At 52.5% G+C, this 13,343-nt stretch overlaps 2 protein-coding genes across 2 annotated transcripts; one reads left to right on the forward strand and one right to left on the reverse strand.

Annotated features, from left to right (window-relative positions):
- Positions 1–812: 812 nt before the first annotated feature.
- kcnk12l (potassium channel, subfamily K, member 12 like) lies at positions 813–4,441 on the forward strand. Its single transcript, XM_060057715.1, has 2 exons — positions 813–1,110; positions 2,199–4,441. The coding sequence occupies exons 1-2, from the start codon at positions 813–815 to the stop codon at positions 3,188–3,190; spliced, it is 1,290 nt and encodes a 429-aa protein (XP_059913698.1). The 3' UTR covers positions 3,191–4,441.
- Positions 4,442–4,754: 313 nt separating this feature from the next.
- Positions 4,755–12,314, reverse strand: ppm1nb (protein phosphatase, Mg2+/Mn2+ dependent, 1Nb (putative)). The gene is made up of 6 exons (XM_060057714.1): positions 11,154–12,314; positions 9,746–10,317; positions 8,082–8,199; positions 7,529–7,643; positions 5,438–5,501; positions 4,755–5,338 (listed from the first exon to the last, which is right to left on the reverse strand). Exons 1-6 carry the CDS (start codon positions 11,632–11,634, stop codon positions 5,309–5,311), a joined length of 1,380 nt encoding a protein of 459 aa, XP_059913697.1. The 5' UTR covers positions 11,635–12,314; the 3' UTR covers positions 4,755–5,308.
- Positions 12,315–13,343: the final 1,029 nt, after the last annotated feature.

The following is a 13,343-nucleotide window of genomic DNA, read 5'->3' on the forward strand; positions in this document are numbered from 1 at the left end:
TCTTGATTACGAGCAGATGGGAAGTAGAGGACCCTTCTATTAATCCACCAATCGCACGCCGCTCTGTGACAGAAGGGGGCGGGGCCTTGGACGATGTCAACATGATAAAAGTGCACATCAGACAGTCTTTCGGTTTATACAACACACGCACACACACACACACACACACCTACTCACTCACACACCCTCCCTCAGTCAAGCACACACACAGACACACACCCAGCGTCAGGCAGCGCTCCTCCCCGGCCACTGTCAGACCAGAGAGGCAGAGAGCAGGACGCCGCCGTGAGGAGCAGAGCAGGAGACGGACGTCTCTCCAGGCCGTCAGAGTATTGATCCCCGATCACATCCATACCCAGGTCAGTGGTGTTCAGCCCTTTTCAGGTGAAACAATAGATTAGAGAAAATGTCCTACGTTTGAATGGTTAAATGTTTCTTTGGTTTTAGCCTACAACATGTTGTCTATGTTTTCAGTTTCCTCGCCGGTATAAAGCCAGCCGTGAGGTCATCAGGACCCGATCAATCAATCAGGACCCGATCAATCAATCAGGACCCGATCAATCAAGACACGCCTGCCGCGTCAAGAGTGACTCCAAACATCTCCTGATTGACAACTGCGACTCCGTGCCCCTTGCCCCAGCCGGCTCCTGATTGGTCCGCGGGGCGCTCGGCGATCAGCGACCGGTCCACGGCGGGGGGAGGGGGGGGGGGGGGGGGGGGGGGCCTACGCATGAGCGCCGTCGGGCGCCATGGCCCAGAGGAGGGGGGGCGGAGGGGGGGCCGGCGGGGGCGGTCGCTGCTCCCGCCCGCCCATGAATGAGGACAACGCCCGCTTCTGCCTGCTGGCCGGCCTCATCCTGCTCTACCTGCTGTGCGGCGCCGCCGTCTTCTCTGCGCTGGAGCGACCGTACGAGCTGCGGGCGCGCCGCCGCTGGACGCAGCGGCTGGACGAGTTCACGCAGGCACACGGCGTGGAGGTGGCCGCGCTGCAGGGGCTGCTGCGGGACTACGAGGAGGCCAACGGGGCGGGCATCCGCGTGGACGCCCTGCGGCCCCGCTGGGACTTCTCCGGGGCCTTCTACTTCGTGGGCACGGTGGTGTCCACCATCGGTACGGTAGTCAAGGCAACCAGAAGTGTCCGCCGTCGGTACGGTATTCAAGGCAACCATAAGTGTCCGCCGTCGGTACGGTAGTCAAGGCAACCAGAAGTGTGCGCCGTCGGTACGGTAGTCAAGGCAACCATAAGTGTCCGCCGTCGGTACGGTAGTCAAGGCAACCATTAGTGTCCGCCGTCGGTACGGTAGTCAAGGCAACCATTAGTGTACGCCGTCGGTACGGTAGTCAAGGCAACGAAAAGTGTCCGCCATCGTTACGGTAGTCAAGGCAACACTAAGTATCCACCTTCGGTACGGTAGTCAAGGCAACGATGAGTGTCAGCCGTCGCAACGGATGTTATGGCAACTATTATTGTTCGCCATCGGTACGGTAGTCAAGGCAACAATGAGTGTCTGCCGTCGGTACGGTAGTCGTCAAGGCAACCCTAAATGTCCACCATCGGTACGGTAGTCAAGGCAACATAAGTGTCCGCCGCCGTGACGGTAGTCAAGGCGACGATAAGGGTCCACCATCGGTACGGTAGTCAAGGCGACGATAAGGGTCCGCCATCGGTACGGGTTAGGGTTCTACCATCCGTACAGTGCCGGTAGTTAAACAACAATGCGTGTCATAACAAAGTACTATAGATGACAGCATCCAGCCATCCTGGAGCTGACTGCCAACTCTTGAGCTCACTGGAATCTGTGATAACTAACCCTAACCCTGTGATCAAACCAGAGGGATTGAGCGCTCTGGCGGAACCTCAGTCCCACCTCAGACTAGATCACGACCCATCTCGGGCCACGGCCCCAAGTTTAGAACCGTGCTTGCTTTCGACTCGCGTTTCCCCCTTTCTGCGTATCTGGATTCATTTAGACTCACCCACCAGCTTGAGACGCATGTCTCACCCCAGCTTGATGTGGAATGGGGCTGAACAAAGTTTAAGAACCCCGTGTTAAGTACGACGTCATTCCCCCCCAACACTTGCATTGAGCCTATCACATCGTTTCCTGAATATGTATTTTTAACTTATGGTTAATGAAAGGTCGCCCTGTCTAACGCCTCCATCCTACCTGTCCTTCTGCCTCCGTCTCCTCCGTCAGGTTTCGGGATGAACACCCCGGCCACCATCTCCGGGAAGATCTTCCTCATCTTCTACGGTCTGATCGGCTGCGCGGCCACCATCCTCTTCTTCAACCTGTTCCTGGAGCGCATCATCACCATGCTGGCCTACATCATGCGCTGGTTCCACGAGCGGCAGCTGCGGCACTCGGGTGCGGGGGCCCTGGGGGAGGGGGGGCGGGCCCCCCGCCGGGAGGACGACAGCCTGGAGGGCTGGAAGCCGTCGGTGTACTACGTGATGCTGATCCTGGGCGTGGCCTCGGTCATCATCGCCTGCAGCGCCTCCACGCTGTACTGCGCCATGGAGGACTGGAGCTACGTGGACTCGCTCTACTTCTGCTTCGTGGCCTTCAGCACCATCGGCTTCGGGGACCTGGTGAGCAGCCAGCGGCAGCAGTACGAGGGCCAGGGCGCCTACCGCCTGGGCAACTGCCTCTTCATCCTCATGGGCGTGTGCTGCATCTACTCCCTGTTCAACGTCATCTCCATCGTCATCAAGCAGACGCTCAACTGGATCCTGGCCAAGCTGGCGTGCGGCGGCTCGCGGCCCGGCTGCCGCTCGCTGCGCTGCCCCTGCTGGTCGCGGAAGCACGGCGCCCGCCGCCTGGCGCCGGCGGCCGGGCGCGGCCGCCGGCGCTTCAAGGGGAACAGCGTGCAGCCACTGCAGAGCCGGGCGGGGCCGCAGCGCTTCGCCGGCGGCTCGCTGGACACGGCCGGCGACAGCGAGACGGACTGCGGGCCGGGCGGCGAGGGCGGGGCCTACCCCGGGCGCCGCCTCTCCGGGGAGATGATCTCGGTGAACGAGTTCAACAAGGTGTCGCTGGCGCTGCTGCAGAAGCAGCTGAGTGACTCCGCCCACCACCACCAGGGCCACGCCCCCCCCAGCCACGCCCACCTCAACGGCTTCTCCGGCGGCGTTGGCGCCTTGGCCATCATGAACAACCGTCTGCAGGAGACCAGCTGCGACCGGTAGGGCCATCCCCTGACCCCAACGCTAACCCTCACCTGACCGCAGCCCTAACCCCACCCCTAACCCTAACCCCACCCCTAACCCTAACCCCACCTCTAGCCTAACCCTAACCCCAACGCTAACCCTCACCTAACCCTAACCCTCAACTAACCCAAACCTAACGCTAACCCCACCCCTAACCCTTACTCTAACCTAACCTAACCCTTCCCCTACCCTAACATGGCCGCCACGGCGACGGCGGCCTGCTCCCCTTTCCCTGCTCATGAATGACTCGTTGAGGAGGTTTGAGTGGCATGGTCATTAGTCCGTCATGAGACTTCTGAGGACTACGCTCAGAGACAGACCGGAAGGCGCAGTGACCGGGACCGTACCTACGCCAGCCAGCATACCACAGAACTATAATCTGTTCCTTTACTCAGTTACCCGTGATGAAAGACAAACTGCCCGAAGCAGAATCATCTCATCTGAACTCGTTGCCGTGCTCAAGGACTCTGGGTTCTGGGGTTGCAGTGCGGTCTGTACAGACCAGACTCTCCAACGGCTCTGCAAAAAACACTCGAGGAGGTAAGAAGCCGGCCAAGCATGCCATTAGAGAGTGTTGTGGCGGAGATACTCTCAAGTGATTGGCTCGTACGGACAATCAGCGGAGGCGTCGCTGAAGCATCTTCTCGGCAGACGGCTGATTGGAGGGCTGGCGAGGTCGCCTCTCGCCGTCTTCATGCTAATAGCGATAGCGATATGGCGCTGCGCTCGCCGCTTGTTCAAGTCGTTGCCTTTCTCCGAACGCGTCTGCGGAATGCTAATGCTGTAGCCTCTGAAGCTAGCCCTGCTGAATCACTGCTACTGACTGTCTAATACGACGATGTATTATTAGGTTGTTTAGTTCTGCCTTTACCTTTTATCCGAGGGACTTAGAGCGAGTTTGTTTAGATACAGAGTCCTCTTGCTCTTGGGTGTCTACAGATAGACTCTGGACATTGGGGAAATCTAACCCTAACCTATATAGACGACCCTGATGTCAGGGTAGTAGGCTAGGAGGCTCCAACGAGGGATTCAATTGTATTTTGAAATGAAGCATCTTTCTGTTGCTTGAATCGAGGGGTCATCGAAGGCCAAGTCGTCTCCAAGCAAGTTTAAAACAAGACAAGTAACCGATTACCTATTATTATATAGTTGAGTCTTTTGGCACTAGGAAAATGCAGTTTATAATTCCTATAATTACCTGTTCAAATAAATCTTTCTTTTCAAGTCCTAGTCCTCTCTATTGTCCATATAATTCATTGACTTTCGTATTATATCTAGGGAACTTTTCTCAGTTGTTTGGCTTGGAGATCTGAAGAGATGGTGGGAAATATCTCTGTTTCAAATATATAAATGAAGTTTAATGTGAGTTCTTGTATTTTTCACACATAATATGACCTTCGGCTATTACCTATAATGTATTATTTAGTGTAACTTTTAAGCATATGGGAATTGCATCTTAAGATGATGCATATATACTCACTGAATATACCTTTTTAACATTCAAATAAAAGTTTATCGTTACGTTCGAAAAATGACACAGAAGTTTGAACATTTTAAAGTAAGGCTTTAAAAATAAATCTTTTCTTACAGTCAGCTTTCAATCCAATGGGAAAAACAAAACAGTTTCCACATTTATAGTTGCCCATAATTATAATTATCATAAAAAACCCATTATTAGCATTCACTTTAAAGACTATATTAGCTGGCAAGCTACTTTGTAGTTAGTTTGAAAAATAAACAATTCATCATCTTAGATTTACCTTTAAATTCAATACTATTTTACACAGAAAACTCTCAACTTTATCATATGACATACCAAGAAAAAGGTACAACATTAAAACTTTACAATATATCATCCATCGTCTTGGTAGTTTGTCTATAATATGAGGCAGAGAGTTGTCACTGAGTCATTGAGTCACTGTTTCGGAACAAGTAAAAAAGGTTCTTATGTGTTATTATAAAACATATCCGACAGCACGCTGTTGCAATGAATCTCTTACGGACAAACAGAGCTTCACTCGGACAGCGGGGGAAATGAATCGTTCCTCCATCGTCCTTTTTCACATCTCACACACATGAAGAAAATATAGTGGGGACCTACATGGGCTTCTTGTGAAAGCCCCCGTTCTGCAAAGGAAAGGAGTACATTTTATTAAACACGTCCATCAGGCTCGGCCTTAGTGGGGGAGTTGAGTGTGTGTGGTACGGGGTCTTGGCTGAACCTACGTTAGACAGAGTTGGCCTGTGAATCTCTCTCTGTTGAAAGTATGCAGAAATGATGCAGTTCCTCCTGTAACAGAAATGAACATTTTACATCTTCCACCACAACACTGTGTATGTTACATAGCAATCTGTAGGCTACAGTTCACAACTAGTACATGCGTACATTTGGTAAAGATGACTAGACAAGGCCGCGGTTTAATCCAGGAGCCAGTTCATTCCTAATCCGATAACATTACAATCTAATAGTACATGTACACATCTGGATCAAATACAGGAACATAAAGACATGAAAACCAATCAAACCTGAGACATGAACACCCTCACATTGCTTTTGACTTTGTATGTTTCAACGTGGATCATCGTGTTATAAAGAAAGTTTTCTTTACGTAAACGCACGCGATGCAGGGTTAAAAAATAAAGGTGTCCTCTTTTCGTGAAAGCCGTACGTACTCTGTATTTTTTACAGTAGATGAATCCTTATTTTATACCGTACTTCACATCATAGGCCTATTTTGAACCACATTTAATAACATATTATCTACCATACTGTACACAGTCTATGTGTGTATACCGTTGTGTACACCGTATTTAAACTGTACTTTATACTGTAGGCCTGTTTTTCCCCCCTTCTTAAACAGTAGGTCTATTTTATATTTAAACTGTAGTTTATTCTGTAGGCCTGTTTTCCCCCTGTGTCAAATGGTAGTTCTGTTTTATATTTAAACTGTACTTAATAGTGTAGACCTGTCCCCACCCCATGTTAACAATAGTTCTCCTTTATACTGTAGGCCTGTTTTCCCCCCATGTTTTGGCATGTTCAACAGTAGTTCTGTTTTATATTTACTACTGTACTTTATACCGTAGGCCCGTTTTTCTAGTAGGTCTGTTCCATATTATGTACTGTAGGCCTGTTTTTCACCCATGTTGAATAGTAGTTCTGGTGCTATTTAAACTGTACGTTATACGGTAGTTCTACTTTATACTGTATACCTGTTTTATACCGTAGGCCTGTTTCCCCCGATATTAACAGTAATTGTAATGTTAGCCTGTAGGCCTGTTTCTACTGTAGGCCTGTTTTCCCCCATATTAACAGTAGTTCTGATACATACGTATGTTACACTGTAGGCCTGTTTTATACTGAAGGCCTGTTTTTCCCCCATATTAACAGTAGTTCTGATACATATGTTATACTGTAGGCCTGTTTTATACTTTAGGCCGGTTTTATACTGTAGGCCTGTTTAATACTGCAGGGCTGTTTTATACTATAGGCCTGTTTCACCCCCATGTTAACAGTAGTTCTGATAGAAACGTTATACTGTAGGCCTGTTTTATACTGCAGGACTGTTTCACCCCCATGTTAACAGTAGTTCTGATAGAAACGTTATACTGTAGGCCTGTTTTATACTGTAGGCCAGTTTCCCCCCCCATGTTAACAGTAGTTATGATACATATGTTATACTGTAGGCCTGTTTTATACTGCAGGCCTGGTTCCCCCCATGTTAACAGTAGTTATGATACGTTATACTGTAGGCCTGTTTTATACTGTAGGCCTGTTTTATACTGTAGGCCTGTTTCCCACCCATGTTAACAGTAGTTATGATACGTTATACTGTAGGCCTGCTTTATACTGTAGAACTGGTTCAGCCCCAGGTAAACAGTAGTTATGATACACATGTTATACTGTAGGCCTGTTTTATACTGTAGGCCTGTTTCCCCCCCAGGTTAACAGTAGTTATGATACGTTATACTGTAGGCCTGCTTTATACTGTAGAACTGGTTCAGCCCCAGGTAAACAGTAGTTATGATACACATGTTATACTGTAGGCCTGTTTTATACTGTAGGCCTGTTTCCCCCTCAGGTTAACGGTAGTTATGATACGTTATACTGTAGGCCTGTTTTATACTGTAGGCCTGTTTCCCCCCCAGGTTAACAGTAGTTATGATACGTTATACTGTAGGCCTGTTTTATACTGCAGGCCTGTTTCCCCCCCAGGTTAACGGTAGTTATGATACGTTATACTGTAGGCCTGTTTTATACTGCAGGCCTGTTTCCCCCCCAGGTCAACAGTAGCTCAGTGTCTGCCCGGTGCCTACTTGCTCTGGATGCCCCCGCCGGGCGGCAGGCCGGGGATGTGGACGGAGGCGAGCACCGTGAGCACGGCCAGCAGGTCGGGCTCCTCCCCCCCGACGCACAGGTCCTCGTAGATCTCTGGGGGGGGGGGGGGGGGGGCAACCATTATGAATCTTTATCTACGTCTAAAGGACATGGAAACTACAGAAAAAATAGAAAAAGTCCTAGACAAGGATAACATGATTCGGGGAACGGGGGGGGGGGGCTCCTAAACAAATCTAGCCGCCACGATCCTCAGAGCGTCGGCCCTGCTGGTGAGACGACGGGCCTGAGGTGAGTAGGAAACCCGCTGGGTGAGCCTGGCTCCTAAGCGGACAGAATCAACCAGCTGTCACTCAAAACCCTGAGTCCTGCAGGTAAGAATTACAAACCAACTCTCTAGCAAGTTAGACTTTGTCATGCTAGCAACGTTTTATAAAAACAACGTTGCGACGACTGAATGCGGTCCATCAAAACGTGTTTGGCGTTGGACCTGTGAAACGCGTCGATATCAGGGGGATGTGGGCGGTGTGTTACCTGCGACTTTAGCTTCCAGCAGGTCGTCTAGCTCGGCCTCTTGATGCAGGGCCTCCGCGGAGAGCTGCGGAGCTCCGGGGAAACACAGCAAGATGATGCTGATGTTGTCCAAGCTGCCCTGTCAACACATGCGCATTAATGGCTCATTAATAACGGCTCATATCAGTGCACTGTGCAGTCAACGCCGTGTGTGTGCGTGTGTGTGGGTGTGTGAGCTGTGTGTGTATTGTCATGTGTCTAAGCTGTGTGTGTTCACGTTATGTAACACCGCTGCTGACAGGCAACACAGCTAAATCTGTCACAGCTCAACTGTTTATCCCACCGTGTGTGTGTGCGTGTGCGTGTGCGTGTGCGTGTGTGTGTGAATGAGTGAAGGAGTGAGTGAGTTTCTTTGCTTTGAGGAGAGAGAGAGAGAGAGAGAGAGAGAGAGAGAGAGAGAGAGAGAGAGAGAGAGAGAGAGAGAGAGAGAGAGAGAGAGAGAGAGAGAGAGAGAGAGAGAGAGAGAGAGAGAGAGAGAGAGAGAGAGAGAGAGAGAGAGAGAGAGAGAGAGAGAGAGAGAGAGAGAGAGATAGCTCAAGGGATTCCACCACACATCTTTCATCAGTCCTTGCCTCTGGCCTCCGACCCACACAACCACAACATGCAGGTCACCTCCATGATGCTGTACTCTAAATATATATTCATCTCTTCTATCCTTTAGAAAGTTACCACCGTGATGACCGTGATGCCTTCACTGCATATAGTACCATGTGGTGTACTCTGTATTGTATTGATACAAATATAGATATAGATATATTAATCTATCTATGCTGTATAAGATAGCATTGTAACCCTGTAATTTGGGATATAGTAGTTGTAGTATACATACTACTGTATATAAGGAGTGAGGTAGAGCTATAAAGTATTATTGTCAACTGTAGGTATTTATAGTATTCCAGCTGTGAGTTTAGAGGCAGGAGGAGGGGCTAAATCCTCACTATTTAGAGGCAGGAGGAGGGGCTTAGTCCTCACCTTGGTGTGGCAGAGGGAGGGGCTAAATCGTCACCTTGTAGAGGCAGGGGGAGGGGCTTAATCCTCACTTTGTAGAGGCAGGGGGAGGGGCTTAATCCTCAACTTTTAGAGGCAGGAGGAGGGGCTTAATCCTCTCTTTGTAGAGCCAGGGGGAGGGGCTTAATCCTCACTTTGTAGAGGCAGGGGGAGGGGCTTATGCTGCTATCCATTTGGATGTACGAAGTGGTAAAGTCGCCAATCTCCCAGCTTTCTTGCGGCATTTCACTGAGGTCGTAGTATCTCGTCGCTTTCAAAGTAGAGCGAGCAGATCTGTACAACTAGCAAACAAGATGGCTGCGCCCATAGTCAATGGGGATCGAGCTGTATTTTCTTTGTATTTGTACCACGTTGGGGGTTGTAATGTCGAAAATATTGGCACATGGCAAAATATTATTGCAATGTAAAAGGCTTGCAATGTTAATGTTTCTGTAAAGGCTGGCAACCATTATACACTGGATTATTTCTTTTTTCCAAAATAGTTTTCTTCTTAAACTCGTCGTGAGAGGGGTTACCTTGTAGAGGCAGAGGGAGGGGCTAACCCCTCACGATATAGAGGTAGGGGGAGGGGCTAACGCCTCACCTTGTAGAGGCAGTGGGAGGGGCTTAATGCTCACCTTGTAGAGGCAGAGGTCGATGACCTGCGCGCACACGTCCCGGAGGTCCGTGCACACGCGCAGCCGGCTGTGCACGAAGGCGCACAGCTCCTCGTTGGTCAGCGTGTCCCACACGCCGTCGCACGCCAGCACCAGGAACTCGTCGCCCGGCGAGCGCTCCACCGCGCACACCTCGGGCTCCGGGGACACCATCTGCTCCTCGGGGGGCCGGTTCTCGGCGCCCTTGTAGCCGAAGTCGCCCAGGGCGCGGGACACGGCCAGCGAGCCGTTGACGCGCTGGACGGAGACGCAGCCGCCGGCGTTCTCGATGCGCTCGCGCTCCAGCGGGCTGTAGGGCTTGTGGTCCTCGGTGGAGAAGCACACCTGGCCGGAGCGCGACAGCACGGCCCGCGAGTCCCCGCAGTTGGCGAAGTAGACGTAGCAGGGGGAGATGAGCGCGGCCACCACGGTGGTGCCGCCGCGCTCCCAGCCCTCCCGCCGCGCCACGCCCTGCAGCTGGCGGTCCGTCTGCAGGAAGCCCCCCACGATGCCCGCCCGCACGCGCTCGGGGTCGTCCTCGCCCCCCATCTGTCCTGGGGGAGGGGGGGGACACAGGGGGGTCACTGGGGGGAACCGCACTCAGCTGGAGAACCCGGCCTGGGGGGCACCCACCCTGGGGGAGGTAGCCCTGGCTGGGGGACCCCCACTCTTGGGGACATCCAACCTTCCTGGGTGAGGACCCCCACCCTAGAGGAGGACCCCCACCCTGGGGGACCCCCACCCACCCTGGGGGACCCCCACCCCGGAGGACCTCCACCCTGGAGGACCTCCACCCTGGGGGACCTCCAACCTGGGGGACCCCCACCCGAGAGGACATCCACCCTGGGGGAGGGACCCCTACCCTCGGGGACCCCCACCAAAGAGTTGGACTCCCTGCCCTAGAGGACTCCACCCTAGAGAACACCACCCTGGTACAGGTATGTGTTCCTGCTGTCTGTCTAGCTGCTGTTCTCCTGGTAGGATGACGTTATTGTTCCTCAAACAGTCGTAATGAGGCCGGGGATTAGCATGGGTTAGCATGTAGCACGGTAGCCCTCCAACGCCTGACTCTCAACGGTTGAACTATGTCACATGAAAATAGAGAAATACTAATTATACTCAAATAAAGAAACTTATGAGGATAATAGAACGGGCATACAACGCAAAACCCATGCGTCCGTAGAAAGCCAGTAAGGATTTAAGCAAGAAAATAAGAATCTAAATGACGTGTTATGTAAATAATGCTAATGAGATGAGTCACGCGATGGCCCAGAAACCAACACACACATTGAGCTCCTCAGCGTCTCCCTCCTCCTCCTCCTCCTCCTCCCCCTCCTCCTCCCCCTCCTCCTCCTCCTCCTCTTCCTCCTCCTCCTCCTGATCTCCTCACCTGTGGCCAGCATCTGGCTGAGGAGGTGCTGGGAGCAGTAGCGTGCCACGCTGCTGCCCGCGTGCCCGTCGAACACGGCGAAGAAGCTCCAGTCGGCCAGCTCCCCGCCCAGCTGGGGAACACAGTTGTGGAAGTCCTCCATGGTGGACCTCCACCCCTGCATGGAGCCCAGGGCGTACGTCAGGCCCCAGCGCGAGCAGCCCTCCTCCACCAGCTTGTCCAGCACCGGCCGGTCCAGGTAGGGGCTGGGCCCCACCTCCACGGGATCCCCTCCTCCCCCTCCTCCTCCTCCCTCCCCCCCCGGCTCTCCTCCCGCGCCGCCGCCGCCGCCGCCCCCACCTCCTCCTCCTCCCCCTCCACCCCCTCCTCGTCCTCCCCCTCCCTTGAACAGGGAGCTGACCCTCCTCTCCGTCTCCTTCACCAGCTGCCGGACGAAGGCGGGCATCTCCACGGGGCCCGGGCCCTTCCGGGACGTCCGCATGCTGCGCGCGGGGTGGAGGTGGCGCTGCGGTTCCTCCCACCGCCTGTGAGGGTCCGTGGCGGGGGGCGGGCGGGCCTGCTTATGGCCTGGGTTCAGCCTGGTTCTGTGCCCGGGGTCCTGGCTCGGTTCTGTCCCGGTTCTCCGGCCTGGTTCTGGGCTGCCCTCGGTCCGGTTCTCTCTCTGCGGTTCGCCTGCTCACAGCATGGCCGCCTGCGATGATGAATCTACTGCGTTGCTCCTCTGCCTTCTCTGCTCCTCCCTCCCTCCTCTGTCTCTCTGTTTCCCAGCCTCTCTGCCTCTCTCTCTCTCCCTCCTCTCCCTCTCTCTCCCTCCCTCCTCTGGCTATCTGGCTCTCTCTCTCTCTGTCTGTCTCTCTGTTTCCCAGTCTCTCTCTCTCTCTCTCTCCCTCTCCCTCTCGCTCTCTCGCTCTCTCTCTCTGCTCCTCCGCGGTTCACCCACTCACCGCTCCGCTCTCTGTTCTCATCCCTGCGTTCTGCCGTCTCTTCGCAGCGTGTCACTCCGGCTCCCTCTCTTCTTCGCAGCTCTTACCTTGTTTGACCAGCCCTCCCTCCGGCGTGGCAGATCCCTGCCTCCGCCTCCCCATTGGCTGCCTATTTGTGTCCACCAATCACGGTGCAGCATAAATCCCCCCCATCGTGAGTAGGAGCTGAGCCCTGCCTCGCGGCTCTCTCTGGCTCTCTCTGGCTCTCTCTCTCTCTCTCTGGCTCTCTGGCTCTCTGGCTCTCTGGCTCTCTGGCTCTCTGGCTCTCTGGCTCTCTCTCTCTCTCTCTCTCTCTCTCTCTCTCTCTCTCTCTCTCTCTCTCTCTCTCTCTCTCTCTCTCTCTCTCTCTCTCTCTCTCTCTCTCTCTCTCTCTCTCTCCTCCATGGCTGTTTATTCCATCCCTCCCTCCTTCCCTCCCCTCTCTTAGCTTAGAGCCACACCTGTGTGTACATGCAGAGGCTGTGTGCTGCTTATAGCCATACCTGTAGATTTAGCCACTTAGCTTACAGCCACACCTGTCAGATTCACAGGGAAGTTGGCCAGTTAGCTTATAGCAAAACGTGTCCAATTCACACAGAAGTTAGCCAGTTAGATCTTTGTGATACCTGTTCAAATTCACACAGAAGTTAGCCAGTTAGCTCCTAGCGATGTCTGTCCTATTCTCAGGGAAGTCAGCCAGTTAGCTCATAGCCATACCTGTCCAATTCACACAGAAGTTAGCCAGTTAGCTCATAGCGAAATCTGTCAAATTCACAGTAAGGTTAGCCAGTTAGCTTATAGCGATACCTGTGCAATCGTTAAGTGGGCCAGTTAGCCTATAGCAATACCTGTCCAATTCACAGGGAAGATAGCCAGTTATCGTATGCAATGCCTGTGCAATTCACAGAGAAGTAAGCCAGGGTGCTTATAATAATACCTGTCCAATTCACACAGAAGTTAGCCAGTTAGCACATTATGCTACGTGTCCAATTCACGCAGAAGTTAGCTAGTTAGCTTATTGCGATACTTGTCCAATTCACAAGGAAGTTAGCCAGTTAGCTTATAGCGAAACCTGAGCAATCGTTAAGTGGGCCAGTTAGCCTATAGCAATACCTGTCCAATTCACAGGGAAGATAGCCAGTTATCTTATGCAATACCTGTGCAATTCGCAGAGAAGTAAGCCAGTTAGTTTATATTAATACCTGTCAAATGCAGACAGAAGTTAGCC

This window comes from Gadus macrocephalus, chromosome 7 (assembly GCF_031168955.1).
Source record: "Gadus macrocephalus chromosome 7, ASM3116895v1".
In the NCBI taxonomy this organism is placed as follows: Eukaryota; Metazoa; Chordata; class Actinopteri; order Gadiformes; family Gadidae; genus Gadus; species Gadus macrocephalus.